Genomic DNA, 17,929 nt, shown 5'->3' on the forward strand with positions numbered 1-17,929 from the left:
CAGTGGCGCGATCTCGGCTCACTGCAAGCTCCCCCTCCCGGGTTCACGCCATTCTCCCACCTCAGCCTCCCAAGTCGCTGGGACTACAGGCACCCGCCACCACGCCCAGCTAATTTTTTTTTGTACTTTTAGTAGAGACGGGGTTTCACTGTGTTAGCCAGGATGGTCTCGATCTCCTGATCTCGTGATCTGCCCGCCTCGGCCATAGTGATTTGGAAGGTTAAAATTAAGCCTTACCACCCTGAGATATGAAGAGCCCTGAAGAGAAGGAACACAGTGAGACCTGCGAGGACCAATTAAACTTTCAGAGAGTGTGGGACATCTATGCCCATGCATGAGAACACATACGGTGACCTCAAGGAAAAATTACCAACAGGAACGCATGAGTCTATCTGTTTATCTACGCATATGCCTGTCTACAGCCTGACTCCGGACACTTCTCGAAAACATGAAAGAAACAAAAGGACTCACTATGAAAAGGAAAACAGTCAATAAGGGCCATTTTATGTTTAAAAAAAAAAAAAAAAAAACACAGGCCAGGCGTGATAGCTCACGCCTGTAATCCCAGCACTTCGGGAGGCCAAGGCAGGCAGATCACAAAGTCAGGAGATCAAGACCATCCTGGCTAACACGGTGAATCCCTGTCTCTACTAAAAATACAAAAAATTAGCTGGGTGTGATGGTGCACGCCTGTAATCCCAGCATCTTGGGAGGCTGAGGCAGGAGAATGGCTTGAACCAGGGAGTCAGAGGTTGCAGTGAGCCAAGATCGCACCACTGCACTCCAGCCTGGGTAAGTCTCAAAACAAACAAACAAAAAGCAAAAAAAAAAAAAAAAAAAAAAAACACACAGGGGCTGAGCTTGGTGTCTTACACCTGTAATCCCAGCACTTTGGAAGGTGGGAGGATCACTTGAGGCCAGGAGTTTGAGACCAGCCTGGGCGACATAATGAGACCCTGTCTCTAGAAAAAATTTAAAAAACAAAATTAGCCATGTGTAGTGGTGCATGCTACTAGTCCCAGCTACTCGGGAGGCTGGGGTAGGAAGTTTCCTACTGAGGAGTTTGAGGCTGCAGTGAGCTATGATCACACCACTGCACTCCAACCTGGGTGACAGAGCAAGACCTTGTCTCCAAAACAACAAAACAAAAAACAAAGGTAATTGTGAATATATGCTGAACCAGAATACACATCCACAATCTGGTTAAAACTTCTCGGGAATAAACATAATTAATCGTTGGTGAACACATTCACATAAAGTGCTGTGATTCCAACTTCAGCACAGACATGATCTCTCAAGGATTCCATGCCCTAAAATCATGTCACAAGAATTCTGTACATTAAAAATGGATACCCAGGGGTGTGGGGAGAATTCCGTGCCATCAACACTCACATCATCCTTTCTCCAAGTTTCGCAACCTCCTTAACAATCCTTCTACCCAATCCGAAAGTCTACAGGTTGAAGAAAAATTCTAGGTGTCTTCTTGCCCCAAGATATGTCTGCCTCCTGACTTGGAGTTCTCGCTCTGTTTGATGATGAAGACCAGTAGACACCTACACAGAGACTCTTGCATGTCATCATGAATAACATATGTCCCAGTCATGTGTCACAGGTGAGCCTGTAAAACAGGCACTGAGGTAGATTGTCTCGGGAGCCACTGTGTTTCAGGCACTGAATCAGAGACTCAGAAGATACCTGTGCACAGAATCCATCTCTGCCCTCACAAAGCTCCGATTTTAGCAGGGACAGGCGATGAGGAGGGTGAGTATTCCCAAAACAACAACCCTCATCTCTTGCACGTGGAACGGGTCACAAACAGCTCTCTTACTGACAACAAGCATTCATCCTACACTTCACTGACTCTTGTATTTTCAATCTACTCAATTACGTTGATGACCTGTTATCAACCTTCATCCTGATTTCACAGTATTCTGTTTTCATGATAAATTCAAGTATTTTATAGGTCATTGGATAGGCCAAAATGATGGTTCACAAAGATCTATTTTCAAAGTAGAAGTGCCTCCCAAGGTGGCGTGCAAAATTTACCTTCTTGACACCCATCAATTACAAAAGGCATTGACCAGTGATTTCTTTTATTGAAAACAAACTTGGTCTAATAACTGGGTGGAAGCACATGAACCAAACAGCTAGTCCCTCTTCTGATGAAGACGGCACAAGCTACTGGAAGAATAATATTTGGGAAGCTTTTCTTTTTTCTTTTTTTTTTAGATGAAGTTTCTCTCTGTTGCCCAGGCTGGAGTGCAGTGGCACGATCTCGGCTCACCGCAAACCTCCGCCTCCCGGGTCCAAGCCATTCTCCTGCCTCAGCCTCCTGAGTAGCTGGAATTACAGGCACCCGCCACCATACCTGACTAATATTTATATTTTTAGTAGAGATGGGGTTTCACCGTGTTGGCCAGGCTGGTTTCGAACTCCTGACCTCAAGCTATCTGCCCGCCTAGGCCTCCCAAAGAGCTGGGATGACAGGCATGAGCCATCGCGCCTAGCCGGGAAGCTAAATGAATCAGAAGATGCTGTTTGTGATTAAAGTTACACAATCATTATAGAAAATGAGGACACCGTGCACCTTCCAAAGAGGATACACAGCACGTGTCTAGTCTGATCTCTCTTAGGATTTAGGATTACAGGGGTTCCACCATGGCGTGTATGAGCTGCAAAAGAGAATGGGCCTTCTTTCAGTGCTTTTAAGAGTGTTTAACTGGTTATCTCTCCCCATCTGAGTTCATTTGAACACGGCTATGCCTTTCTGTGTTTGCTTTCATGGACCTGCTGGGGTTTGATTTATTTATATTTGGAGGAGTTTCGGTAAATGAATGAGACTATTTGTTCTAAGTAAGACAGCTTTCATCAGCACATAATTACCCAGGAGCCACAAAGGTGTGGGCACAATGGCTAGATGATGATAAGGAGTGAAAACGCTTCCCTGGAAAATCCCTAGCTTGGGAAATGAGCCATCTCGCCCAGATTCCTGAAAACAATCATGCATTTATAATTCCGAGAGCTCAATTAGCCGTCCTTCTATGGGCACGTAGCTTCCCATGCCCTGCCCAGCGTGGGATCTCAGCGGAGCACGACTTCAAAGACAGAAAGTACAACAAAGTACGCAGGCCAGAGTATTAACCCAAGAACTAAGGAGAGAGAATTGAGAGCAGGAAAGGCAGGAGGGGAAAGCAGGCTAGACAGGCGCCCAGCATGTTGAAATAATTGTGTGACTGACACTCCACAGCAATCTGTGCTCCTGGAGTCAGGACGTGAGCCGACTTGCTTAAAAATAAATCCACATGGCTGAACCGGGGTTACCCGATGCCGGGATCCCAGCAGAGCAAGAACGAAACAGCACATTCAGCTCCCTCTGTCCCTCGCTGGGCAACTGGAGGTTGTGGGGACAAGAATCAGAGTTCCAGCAGGTGCAGGCCAGTCCAGAGAGAAGCACAATTGAGAGCAAGGTTCGTACGGGTTTGGCGGAGGTGTGCCCAGGTCTCAGCTGAGCAGGGAAGGGATGCCTGTAGGAGCTGTGGTCGTCCATAAGATGTTGTGGGCAGCAGATACCACTCACAGGCAGAGGGCAGACCCTGCCGTGTGGCTGGACCACGGCTCTGGGGGCTCCTGAGCCTGGAGGCAGACTCAGTCGAGGTAAAGGCTCAATGGCCACAGCCGAAATGTCCCCACCCAGCTGGGCCTCAGCATCATCTATCGAGGACTGGAGAGTCCCCCAGCAGTGGACACACCAGGGCCACCACTGATGGATGTCCAAACCTGTTCAGATTTTAAACTTTTTTCTTTTAAAAAAAAAAATTGCATGCATACATAGTAGGTGTATATATTTATGGGATAATGAGGTATTTTGATACAGGCATGCAATGTGTAATACTCACATCAGGGCAAATAGGGTATCCGTCCCCTCGAGCATTCATCACTTGTTTGTGTCACTAACATTCCAATTACACCTTTAATTAGTTTCTTTTTTTTTTTTTTTTTTGAGATGGAGTCTCTGTAGTCCAGGTTGGAGTGCGGTGGCACAATCTCAGCTCACAGCAACCTCCGCCTCCCAGGTTCAAGCAATTCTCCTGCTTCAGCCTCCCAAGTAGCTGGGACTACAGGTGTGCACCACAACGCCCGGCTAATTTTTGTGTTTTTAGTAGAGACGGGGTTTCACCATGTTGGCCAGGCTGGTCTCGAACTCCTGACCTCAAGTCATCCACCTGCCTCGGCTTTCCAAAGTGCTGGGATTCAGGGGTCAGCCACCATGACCAGCAACTTTTAGTTATTTTTAAATGGACCATGAAGGATTGTTGACTGTAGTCACCCTTTTGTGCTATCAAATACGAGATCTTTCTCATTCTATCTAAAGTATATTTTTGTGCCCATTAACCATCTCCACGGCACACCCCATCTTCCCACCCTCTTACAAGATGGTAAACCTTTTAAACAGCCACAGAAAGTGCAAACAATTCTTTTCTTCTTTTCTGTAAGATTGGCTTAAAGGCCATCGGTATTGATATGCCACAAGTAAACTAACATTTTTTAATGGTGGGGACAAATCATGTGTTCGTCATGCTACTTGTCCACAAAACACTGCACTTTAAAAACTGATGATCGAATATTCTACACAAACTTTTCCAAGAAAACAGCAATGATTTGTTATTGTGGTCGGATGCAGTGGCTCACGCCTGTAATCCCAGCAATTTGGGAGGCTGAGGTGGGTGGATATCTGAGGTCAAGAGTTTGAGACAAGCCTGGCTAACACGGTGAAACCCCATCTCTACTAAAAATACAAAAAATTAGCCGGGCCTGATGGTGGGTGTCTGTAATACCAGTTACTTGGGAGGCTGAGGCAGGAGAATCGCTTGAACCCGGGAAGCGGAGGTTGCAGTGAGCCGAGATCGCACCACTGCATTCTAACGTGGGCAACAAGAGTGAAACTCTGTCTCAAAAAAAAAAAAAAAAATTATTGGTCAAAATTCATGTTGTCTAAATCTGAAACATTTTCAGAATCTAATAAAATTAAGTTGGTGATTATAAATCATTGTTTCTCGGCTGTCATTTTGGTTAGGTGGATCACATATGTGAATTTTGGGGAACTATATATAGTTTTTAAGCCGTTCAGATTAAAAGCAAAAAGTCATGAGAAAAGAATGCCTCACTTGTCAGTTTCCAGAAACTTCTCTTTGGGCTCCAGATTGATGGTTGAATGCCTTCAGGCCAGCAGCAAGTGTACCATTTGAAGGTGCGTGGGGATCATTTAACGGCCTCATAAGAATGCAGATTCCAGGGCCCCGCCCCCACCCCCAGAGGCCCCGATTCACAGATGGGCCCTGGGCACCTGCATTTCTTGTTTACTCCCCGGAAATGCTGATGTGACAGGCCCGGAGAAGGCACTTTTGGATTCATTGTGTTAGAAAATGCCACTCCTTTGAAGACCTGCTGCAAATGAGGAAGGGCCAAGGTGGCAGGGAATAGGACCCCCTGTCACAGATGAAACAGGAATTTTAAAAAATTTAAAAATGTATAAGCAAAAACTCAGTTGTATGTAAGAAAACCCAGTTCTCCCTGAGGAAGAGAAAGAGCTGAAGTCCATTAAAAATTAACTGCCTGTTTTTCTGCGGCTGATAAGCCTTATCTCTTCCTTTCCCAAGCATTATAAAAACTCTGCTTCTCTAGCTGTACAGCTACAAAGTCACTAGGCAAATAATCTTAAATCATAAAACATATTATTCCTTAAAAAATAAAAATAATATAATGCATGTGTCAATTAAACAACTGTCTTTCTCACTTCTATAATATACTTCCCCCTACACAGAGCTCCCCCCCGCCCCACAAAATACTTAAAAAATAACCAAACTCTTTGTTCAAAACTCAGTCCTTTAAATGTTAATCCGATGGGGTCGGTACAAATAAATAATTAAATAATTCCTCCTCAATCCCTCGGTCTCTCTAATTCCTTAATTATCCCTCTACACAGAAACCAATCCTTTTGCCCCAAGGCAGATCCTAATGAGGAGAAAAGATCTGGCCAGGCTGCTGCCACTCTGTGACATTGTACACTGGGCTTGGCTCTGGCTGAGGGGGAGCCCCTGTGGGAGTGTGTTCCTGAAAATCACAGGGATCCTGCAATGCCGGCTATGAAATTTCAACATACCCCAGCCCTTGGCAGAGGTAATAACAAGGTGTTTCACAGCAGCTTAGGGTAGAAAGATAGGGGCATAGGCAGTGACCAGGCTCAGCTCTGTGTAGCGTTCATTTCACTCTCAGGGCTTTTTAAAAAGAATCAAGGCCGGGCGCGGTGGCTCACACCGGTCATCTCAGCACTTTGGGAGGCTGAGGCGGGTGGATCATGAGGTCAGGAGTTCAAGACCAGCCTGGCCAAGATGGTGAAACCCCGTCTCTACTAAAAATACAAAAATTAGCCGGGCTTGGTGGTGGGCACCTGTAATCCCAGCTACTCGGGAGGCTGAGGCAGGAGAATCGCTTGAACCCAGGAGGTGGAGGTTGCAGTGAGCCGAGATCACATCGCTGCACTCCAGCCTGGGTGATAGAGTGAGACTCTGTCTCAAAATAATAATAATAATCGTCATCATCATCAAAATAGGCCAGGCACAGTGGCTCACCCCTATAATCCCAGCACTTTGGGAGGCCGAGGTGAATGGACGGCTTGAACCCAGTAGTTCAAGATGAACCTGGGCAACAAGGCAAAACCCCAACTCTACAAAGATTAGCTGGGTGTGGTGCCGCACACCTGTATTCCCAGCTACTGGGGAGGCTGAGGCAGGAGAAACACTTGGGCCTGGGAGGCGGAGGTTGCAGTGAGCCGAGATAACACCACTGTACTCCAGCTTGGGCAACAGAGTGAGACCCTGTATCAAAAAACGAACAAAGAAATAAAGAATCAAAATACACCCATCCCCCGCTTGGGGGAATTCTCAAAACACCATCTCAAATTCAAACAGCCAAGGAAGGGATGTGCATTTAAAAAAAAAAAAAAAACATAAGGTACCACACATAAACATGGCCGAAAAAAGCACTTAGCATTTGGATGGCCAACAGGTATATGAAAAGGTGCTTATAGGAAAAGGTAGTCGGCCGGGTGCAGTGGCTCACGCCTGTAATCCCAACACTTTGGGAGGCTGAGGCGAACGGATCACGAGGTCAGGAGTTCGAGACCAGCCTGGCCAACATGGCGAAACCCCGTCTCTATTAAAAATACAAAAATTAGCTGGGCATGGTCGCGAATGCCTGTAATCTCAGCTACTCAGGAGGCTGAGGCAGAAGAATCGCTTGAACCTGGGAGCCTGAGGTTGCAGTGAGCCGAGATCGCACCACTGCATTCCAGCCTAGGTGACAGAGCGAGACTCCGTCTCAAAAAGAAACAAAAAAATAAACAAAGAAAAGGTACTCAACATCACTAATCATCAGGGAAATGCAAATCAAAACCACCATGAGCTACTGTCTCACACCAGCTAAAATGGATATTGGCAGAAAGGTGTTTTTGTTTGTGTTTTTTTGTTTTTTGTTTTTTTTTTTCTTTGAGACAGAGTCTTGCTCTGTCACCCAGGCTGGAGTGCAAAGGTGTGATCTCAGCTCACTGCAACCTCCAACTCCCAGGTTCAAGCAATTCTCCTGCCTCAGCCTCCTGAGTAGCTGGGGTTACAGGCCCCCACCACCACGCTCGGCTAATTTTTGTATTTTTAGTAGACTCGAGGTTTCACCATGTTGGCCAGGCTGGTCTCGAACTCCTGACCTCAGGTGATCCGCCCGCCTCGGCCTCCCAAAGTGCTGGGATTACAGGTGCCAGCCACCGCGCTGGCCAGAATGATGATTTCTACAGTTAATTACAAGTGTTGGGGAGGGTGTAGAGAAAAGGGGGCCCTTGTACACCATCGGTGGGAATGTCAATTAGTACAGTCACTATGAAAAACAGTACAGAAGTTCCTCAAATCATTAAAAATAAAAGCACCACATAATTCAGCAATTCCACTGCTAGGCATAGACTCAAAGCAAATGAAATCAGTGTATCAAAGAGATGCCTGCATTCCTATGTGCATTGCAGCACTATTCACAGGAGCCAAGATATGGAAACAACCTAGGTGTCCAACAACACACGAAAGGATAAAGAAAATATATATCTATACCTGATGGAATACTATGCAGCCATGAAAAAGGAGGAAATCCTATCTCCTGCAGCAACACAGATGGAACTGGAGGCCATTACCCTAAGGGAAATAACTCAGAAACCGAAAGTCAAATACCATTATTCTTAGGTCGAGTCCAATTTGCTGGGTCCAACTCCCAGACTTTGGCTGAACGACGGATGAACAAATGCACTCAGACACAGATTTCCAGTGAAAGAGTGGGTTAGGGGATGGCGCCACTCACAGACACTGAGGAGGGTGTTTTAAAGAGTCAGCAGCCACGGCTTTGACAAGCTGCTGCTGTGGGCCTTTATTTAGTATACATTTAATGACAAAGGCCTTGAGTCAACACATTCGTGGGCAATTCATACGGTCGTCCCCCGCAACCCGGAGAGAGGGAGAGAGTAGTTCTGTGCGTGGATGATTAAAGGCCAGGTTCTGAGGCCTAAGCAAACTAACTTATCTAGATCAGTTTCTTTACATCCCCTCGTTATCTAACCTAAGCTTTCAGGCACTGGATAAGAGAATCTGGCTGCCTTCAGCCAAATCTTATTCGGGAGCATTTGCAAAACCTTCTGGCCTCCCAAGAAGGTTTGCATCTTTCTACAATTTTTCCTACCACCCTGACCGACCTCCTACATTCTTACTTATAAGCGGGAGCTAAATAATGTGTCCACATGGAAAGAGTGGAATAACAGAGACTGGAGACTCAGAAGGGTGGGAGGTGGAAGAGGAGCAAGGGATGAGAAATTACCTCTCGGGTACAATGTACGTGATTCAGGTGTTAGCTATACTAAAAGCCCAGACCTCACCACTATGCCATTCATCCATGTTAACAAAACTGTACTTGCACTCCCTACCTGTATACAAATGAAAAATAAAATAATAAATAAATAAAAGGACAGAGCATTGAGAATCTAGAAGGATATTAGAAAGTTGTGTGCACACCTTCCTTAGTGTGAACAGACAGAAAGAGCACACCAGAATTTGGTCTAGCACCTGGTCGAAAATCTTAAGGGCAAGCATATTCCTGTTTGATTTATCTTTTTTTCTTTCTTTCTTTTTTTTTTGAGACAGAGTCTTGCTCTGTCTCCCAGGCAGTCCCAGATTCAAGCGATTCTCCTGCCTCAGCCTCCCGGGTCATTGGGATTACAGGCACATGCCACCATGCCTGGCTAATTTTTGTATTTTTAGTAGAGATTGGGTTTCACCATGTTGGCCAGGCTGGTCTCCAACTCCTGACCTCGTGATCCACCCGCCTCAGCCTCCCAAAGTGCTGGGATTACAGGCGCGAGCCACTGCGCCCGGCCTGATTTATCTTAAGTCAAGAACTCCCAACCAGCAGAGGCACCTCCTGGCATGTGCCCTGGAGGTCAACAGGAAAGGACAATGGCTCCTGTTCCCTGGGGAACACACATTTGAGTAAGAGTGCAAGCTACCAGCACATCTGCACGCCTTTCCTAGCAGATGTCAGAGCTGAGTGATGCTATCTTCGCCTTGCCTTGACCATCTCCTGCTCTAGGATGGGGCCAGAAATCCCCAAAAGAAGAGTGCAAAAATCAGAGCCATCTCTCCCAAATGCCACCTGGCACGTGACTGAAGCTCAGCCATGAACCACGCAAACGACCTGTCCCAAGGAAAAAAAAACAAAAAAAAGCCATTGGAGTATCTCTCGGTACCTTTGTCGTTCAAGGTTTCTTCTTTTATTTTGCTTACAACTTGTTTGGCTTTGCTGTCATTATTTCCAGCTAAAAGGAAAAAGAAAAAAAAGATACGGTGACTTGTAGGATTATCCAGAAACTATTAACTGCAAAAAAAAAAAAAAAGAGGTTTTAAGAGAAGTATAACACAAATCTGAAATGTGCCTTTGATGGACTTTCCCTTTATCCTAGCGTCGAACTTGACAGCCATTTTGGCAGACTAAAGCTATCCATTTAAAAGCCATTTTCTTTAGCCTGCATTGGCAAAAAGTACAAATGCATTTGACATTCTACTTTTCAATAGTGACAGGGACCCGGGGCACCTGCTGGTGTAATTTGCACGTGAGAGCTGAGAATAGCATAAGCATAAAAAATGTGCATTAAAATGTCAGGATGGAAACGAATTTTCGAAGGAGCTTTTATGCTGGAAACATCCCCGTGTGCACACACAGACTGCACGATGCACATGATCACAGACCGTGGTTCCTACTACGTGCTCAGGATTTCTTTCTGTTTCTTTTTTTTAATTCTACTTTAAGTTCTGGGGCACATGTGCGGAATGTGCAGGTTGGTTACATAGGTATACACGTGCCATGGTGGTTTGCTGCACCCATCAACCCGTCATCTACATTAGGTGTTTCTCCTAATGCTCTCCCTGCCCTGCCCCCTCAACCCCTCGACAGGCCCAGGTGTGGGATGTTCCCCTCCCTGTGTCCATGCGTTCTCATTGTTCAACTCCCACTTATGAAGGAGAACATGCGGTCTTTGGTTTTCTGTTCCTGCGTTAGTTGGCTGTGTGCTCAGGATTTCTTACTCCTCTCTCTGCACTTCCATAAAACTCTCCAAGTGAGGTTTCAGGAACACGCCTTTAGAAGGATGGAAAGAGGTGTTTTGCTTGTTATAGCTAAAATAAAGACTAGGAAATCCGGGGTGAAAGAATGTTAATTGGGTTTTTTTGTTTTGTTTTGTTTTTTGAGACAGAATCTTGCTCTGTTGCCCAGGCTGGAGTGCAGTGGTGCGATCTCAGCTCACTGCAACCTCCACCTCTCTGATTCAAGTGATTCTCCTGCCTCAGCCTCCCGAGTAGCTGGGATTAGAGGTGACTGCCACTATGCCCAGCTAATTTTTTCGTATCTTTAGTAGAGACGGGGTTTCACCATGTTGGCAAGGCTGGTCTTGAACTCCTGATCTCAGTTGATCCTCCCGCCTCGGCCTCCACAGTGCTGGGATGACAGGTATGAGCCACCACACCCGGCCTGGTTTCTTTAATGTCTTAGGAAGTGAACATGCGTTGAACAGGAGACTATAGTTTGATGTTGTCTTCGTCATTTTTTCAAATGTCTTTGACCCGGGAGGTTGGATTTTAAGGTGTTTCTGAAGGGGCGGCTCTTTAGGGGAAAGGAGTTTGGCAAATTCTTCCTCCTTCAGCCTCATCCTTCATTAACCTGTTGGCAACATGTGGGATTAGCTGCTTTCCAGGGTGAGCCAAGCCCAAAACTCCCTTTCAGGGAGGGTCACGGAAAAAGTGTTGAGAGAAGGGAGATGAGAACTAGCAGGGGAAGCGCACAGGCTTGAACAAGAACGTCTTGGGTGCCCGGAGAGCTTCAAACAGCTGATCTGCAAGGAGCAGTTACCAAGGGGGTGGGGCCGGTCTATCTCCATCCTACCTGCACCCAGCCCGGGCCAGTGAGGTGTTCTGTAGTACAGCACCGTCCCCGGGTCTCCATGAAAATACATTACCACACTCTAACACAAGGAAGAGACCATGCTGTTTGATATCCTATCATTGTATTCGGTATTCTTTCTTCTGTGTTAAGGCCATGGGCTCCCAAATTAACTATTAGAATGCACTTTTCAAAAAACAATGAAAATGTTTTCAGCAAAGAGTGAAAAAATATATAAGAGAGGAGAAGCAGTGAAACTTATGAAGTTGGAAATGTTTTTGGCTCCAGCGGGAGACGGCTAAGATAAATAGTGCAAAGTCCATCCTTTGGGGCAGAGTAAATGGAATATCTAAATTGTCACTTCCTTGAAGGAATTCAAAGTTGCAGACATCAGAAGACTGAAGCTGCAAAGGTAATTTGCACCTTTGACTTCCTTAAAGAAACAGAACATGATACCATTATTACATTTTTGCTTCGACAGTCCTTTGGCACTGAGGAGGCAGCAGGCATTTCAGGGAGGTGGGTTTTGACGGGAGGGAGAGGAAGAAATAGCCTGAAAGGTATATTCCATCTATAAATGTCCTATGCATCAAACACAAAACAAAAAAAGAAAGGATAAAAAAATTCAAAGTCAAGGTAACCTTTACACTGGGGACTTGTACATTCATGAGCTTATTTATGAAATCCCATGAACTTTTTAAATGTAAGCACTCATCCACTGCTGGGCTGCTCTGCCGTATCAGCCATCTCAAGATCAAAGGGTGTGGCCGGGTGCGGTGGCTCACGCCTGTGATCTCAGCCCTTTGGGATTTGGGAAGCCCAGGCAAGCGGATCACGAGGTCAGGAGTTCAAGACCAGCCTGGCCAACATGAGGAAACCCCATCTCTACTAAAAACACAAAAATTAGATGGGCATGGTGATGTGTGCCTGTAATCCCAGCTACTAGGGAAGCGGAGGAAGGAGAATTGCTTGAACCAGGACCCGGGAAGCAGAGGTTGCCATGAACTGAGATCACACCACTGCACTCCAGCCTGGGCGACAGAGCCCAACTCTGTCCCCCCCAAAAAAAAAAAAAAAGTTAGCCAGACATGGTAGCAGGCACCTGTAATCCCAGCTACTCTGGAGGCTAAGGCAGAAGAATTGCTTGAACCCAGTAGGCAGAGGTTGCAGTGAGATGAGATTGCGCCACTGCACTCCAGCCTGGGCAACACAGCGAGACTCCATCTCAAAAAGAAAAAAAAAAAAACAAAGGGAAACATGCCGGAAGCTGGGATGAAGTAAGATGGGAGCCTCCACCTTCTCAAGAAAGACAAAAGTGACCAGAAAAAGCTGGGAGCATCAAAAAAAGCCAGGTGAAGTGATTATTTGGGAAGACCACCTTCATGGGCAGGCCATTTTCCATGGTGGCACAGTCAACGCTGGCATAGGACAGAAGCACCACACTGGAGGAATGGAGAAGGTGAGGTGGCATGTGCGGTATCTTCTTTGGCCAATGTCACCTTCAGCAATTGTCTCCTCAGACCTGGAGGGAGCTGCTTTAAGGAACTGGACGTGGGACATTTGGCCTCATATGCATTTGCTGGAGTGGTTCCTACATTTGCTGAGCAAGTACTGCATATGCAGAAACACCGCACACGTCCCAAACACAGTGCATCTGCCTTCTGCTTCATCCTTTGTATTTGGGGGGGCAGGGGGGGCGTTACGTGTTATATGTGCAATGGAAATTGGCATAGCCATTATGGAAAACAGTGGAGATGGGGTTTCACTATGTTGGCCAGGCTGGTCTTGAACGCCTGACCGCGGGTGACCCGTTCGCCTTTGCCTCCCAAAGTGCTGGGATGACAGACATGAGCCACCGCACCCGGCCTGGTTTTTTTCACATCTTAGGAAGTGAACGTGCTTGGACAGAAGACTATAGTTTGATGTTGTCGTCATTTTTTTCAAATGTCTTTGACCAGAAAGGTTGGATTTTAAGGTGTGTCTAAAGGGGTGGCCTTTTTTTTTTTAAGAGTTCCTCAAAAAATGATCAATATGCCTAGCAGAGGATCTAGCAATCTCACTCCTCCGTATAGATCCAAAGGAAATGAAATCAGCCCCTTATAGAGATATCTACACCCCCATGTTCGTTGCAGCATGATTCACAAGAGCCAAGATACGAAACCAACCTAAGTGTCCATCTAAGGATGGGTAGATAAATAAAATGTGGGATAGCTACACCATGGAATACCATTCAGTCTTTGAAAACAAGAGGACCCTGTCCTGTGATACAACATGGATCAACCAGGAGTACATCATGTTAAGTAAAATAAGCCACATAAAACCAAATCCCACATGATCTCACCCATATGTAGAGTCTCCAGAAGTTGAACTCACAAGAAAAAGTATTATGATGATTATTGGCCAGGCGTGGTATCTCACGCCTGTAATGCCAGCACTTTGGGAGGCCGAGGCAGGTGAATCACAAGGTCAAGAGATCGAGACCATCCTGGCCAACCTGGCAAAAGCCTGTCTCTACTAAAAATACAAAAATTAGCCGGGTACGGTGGCATGCACCTGTAGTCCCAGCTACTCAGGAGGCTGAGGCAGGAGAATCGCTTGAACCCAGGAGGTGGAGGTTGCAGTGAGCCGAGATTGCGCCACTGCACTCCAGCCTGGTGACAGAGTGAGACTCCATCTCAAAAAAAAGAAAGAAAGAAAAGAAAAAGAATTATGGTGATTACCAGGTACTAGGGGGGTGGGTTGCTGAGATTTTGTTCAAATGACACCAAATGTCAGTTTGACATAAGGTATAAGTTCAAGAGATCTATTGTACTCAAGGTGACTAAATTAGTGACTTATAGTCTTGAACTTGACTATAATTAGTCACAGTGACTATAATTAATATTTGAAAATTGCAAAGAGAGTAGATTTTAAGTGTTTCCAAAAACACACACAAAAAGAAACATGTAAGGTAATGGATATGTGAATTAGCTTGAATTGGCCATTCCAGATGGAAACATATATCAAAACCACATTTTGTACACCATAAAAATATGTAACTTGTTTTTGTCTATTAAAATAAGTAAATAGATAATTAAATACAAGTTTAAATATTTTACACGTTTCACATGTACTATTCATGGACAATACAAAGTATATGTGGCACAAGTCATTTTTAAAAGACAGTTGCAATTTAGATAACCTAACCCAACTAGACTTCCTGTGACCTACAAAACTAGATTTTATGATGACCAACACAACTACACCTCATCATACTCTAACCCAACTAAATCTCATTAGGACCAACCAAAATACACCTCATCATACCTTAACCCAAATAGATCTGATTATACCCTAACCCAACTAGATCTCATCATGACCTAACCCAACTAAATCTCATTATAACCTAGCCCAAATAGACCTCAACATGACCTAATACAAACAGGTATCTTTATGACCAACCCAAATACACCTCATCATAACTTAACTGAATCTCATCACAACCAACCACACTAGACCTCATAACCTAACTAAACTAGACCTCATCATGACCTAATACAACTAGTTCTCATCATGACCAACCCAACTAGACCTCATCATAACCTAACCCAACTAGATCTCATCAAGACCTAATACAATTAGTTCTCCTCATGACCAACCCAACCGGACCTCCTCATAACCTAACTAGATCTCATCGTGACCAACCAACCAGATCTCATCACAACCTGACCCAACTAGATCTCGTCATGACCTAATACAACTTGATCTCATCCTGACGAACCCAAGTAGTCCTCATTATAGCCTAACTAGGTCTCATCATGACCAATCAACTAGACCTCATCAGAACCTTACCCAACTGGATCTCATCAGGACCTAATACAACTAGATCTCATCATGACCAACCCAAGTAGACTTCATCATAACCCAACTAAACTTCATTATAACCCACCTAGACCTCATCATTATCTACCCTTCCTGAGGACTGTACAAGAGATTTCTTATATTGGAAAAAAGCAGTATAATTTCCTCTTACTAAATAAAAAGATTTTGAGCCCAAACCAGAGTCACCAATCTGCGGCTAAACCTGGCCTGCAGCTGGATATTGTACAAAAAGTTTTACTGCAACACAGACTTTCCTGTTGTTTTAAGTATTACCTAAGGGTGGTTACTCACTACTAGGGCAGAGCTCATAGTTATGAGAGAAACATATGAACACATTTATTATCTGTCTCTTTACAGAAAAAGTTTACCCACCCCACTTTCATCTTAGATGACAGTCCATTGAGCATTATGAAAAAAAATGATACCCCACCAAAATAATATTTTGAAACGAGAACTAAGATCTTGTGGACAGATGGGAATTTGAACAACTGATATATGTGTCTAGTAATATTAATGTGCTTCAGTTGGACCCAGGTTATAATCTGAATTATTTTACAAGTAATTGATTATTCTTTAAATATTAATAAATTTTTAATTAAAAATTTGAAGTTAAATATTCCCATCTCTTATTTTGTATTTAATATAAAATTCATTGTGTTCAATGATATTTTTTCATTAATTGACTTTGAATCAAACTGCCATACAAAATGAAAAAATGCCTCTCTCAGAATATATCCAATTATCCTCAAAGTCACACAGGGGAAATAAGACTGCATAATTGATTGGATTGACCTGAAGGGTCAAAACTGTAACTCACAGTGAAAATTAAACACTGACATCAGGAGCTCTGTGGGATAGGAGACACAGGCAGGGTGCAGATGTGGTGTTTACTTTCTGTTTATCTCAAGAAAAAAGGCACATTGGTGCTGACATATACTGCTCCTGATGCTCAGTAAACATCATCTAAATGAAGTGGTAACACTTGAGACTCCCATGCACATGAACCAGAAGCTTGCTTACATGTCTTCATTGCTTTGTGCCTACAAAGTCCTCAGTCAACTAGACCTCACTGTGACCTAACCAAACCACACATCATCATGATCTAACTCAACCTGTCATCATGATCTAATCCAAGAGGACTTTATTGTGTTCTATTCAACTACCTCATGATGACATAACCCAGCTAGACCTTATCATGACCTCACCCAACTAGACCTCATCATGATCTATCCAGTAGGCCTCATCATGACCTTCCTAACTAGATCTCCTCATGATCTAACCCAATTAGACGTCATCATGACCTACCCAACTAGACGTCAATGTGACCTGACCCAACTAGAACTCATTGAGTCTTAACCCAACTAGACTTCATCATGACCTAGCCAAACCACACATCACCATGATCTGATCCAGCTAGATCTCACCATGCTATTACTGAAGTAGACTTCATTAAGACCTAATTAAATCACACCTCATAATGATCTAACTCAACCAGTCATCCTAATCTAATCCAACAAGATTTCATCACATTCTACTCAACTACCTCATCATGACATAGCCAAACTAAACATTATGATGAACTAATACAACTAGACTTCATCATGACCTAACCAAACTGTACCTTACCATGATCTAATACAACCAAACCTCAACATGACTTAATACAAATAGACCTCACCATGGCCTACCCAACTAGACCTCAATGTGACCTAACTCAACTACATTTCATCAGGACCTAACTCAACAAGACCTCATCATGACCTACCCAATTAGATCTCAAAGTGACCTAGCCCAACAAGATTTCATCATGACCTAAATAAGTCACACATCATCAAGTCTAATCCAACTAGATCTCATCATGCTCTTACTGAACTAGACTTCATTAAGACCTAATCAAACCATACCTCATAATGACCTAACTCAACCAGTCACCATGATCTAATCGAACAAGACTTCATTACATTCTACTCAACTACTTCATCATGACATAACCAAAGGAGACGTTATCATGATCTAATACAACTAGACTTCATCATGACCAAACCAAACTGTACCTCAGCATGATCTAACTCAACCAGACATCATCAGAACGTAATACAACTAGACTTCATCATGACCTGCCCAACTAGACCTCATCATGACCTAAACCACCACAATGAGGCAAAAAAGCACAAAGAAATGGGGTGTTTTCTTCCTTTCCTAGTTTGATTAAGAATTAAACTAATAATTAAACATTGCCTAGCTAAATTAAGAATTAAGAAGATGAAAAAGATCATTGCACTGGAGGAGACACAAGATCAAATATAGCCAGTATTGGATGTGAGCCCTCCCATCTTTGTTCAACCTTGAGGGTCTCTCTTCATCCTACTCCACCATCATTGAAGCCACTAGGCTCACATCCAGCCAACCTTCAGAGAATACCTATTGCTCTCCCTGTTCAAAAAATCAGCATCATTTTGACCCAGTCATCTCAAATATTGGCAGAAGTCTGAGATATAGAAAGTCCTGGAAAGTTTGTCATGTTGTTAATGATACAGCAGATATCCACCTAGCA

At 44.2% G+C, this 17,929-nt stretch overlaps 1 protein-coding gene across 6 annotated transcripts in view; it reads right to left on the bottom strand.

Annotated features, from left to right (window-relative positions):
• DHRSX (dehydrogenase/reductase X-linked) overlaps positions 1-17,929 on the bottom strand; it is a 342,796-nt gene that overhangs the window by 232,530 nt on the left and 92,337 nt on the right. For 4 of the 6 annotated variants that reach the window (XM_063804755.1, XM_054676437.2, XM_054676438.2 and 1 more), the window contains one exon: positions 9,830-9,898. The exons of the other annotated variants lie outside the window; for them this stretch is intronic. In XM_063804755.1, the coding sequence (XP_063660825.1) occupies positions 9,830-9,898 (69 nt within the window). The remainder of the gene's footprint in view (positions 1-9,829; positions 9,899-17,929) is intronic. 6 annotated transcript variants of the gene reach the window in all.

The sequence above is a fragment of the Pan troglodytes genome, chromosome X, assembly GCF_028858775.2.
Source record: "Pan troglodytes isolate AG18354 chromosome X, NHGRI_mPanTro3-v2.0_pri, whole genome shotgun sequence".
Taxonomy (NCBI): Eukaryota; Metazoa; Chordata; class Mammalia; order Primates; family Hominidae; genus Pan; species Pan troglodytes.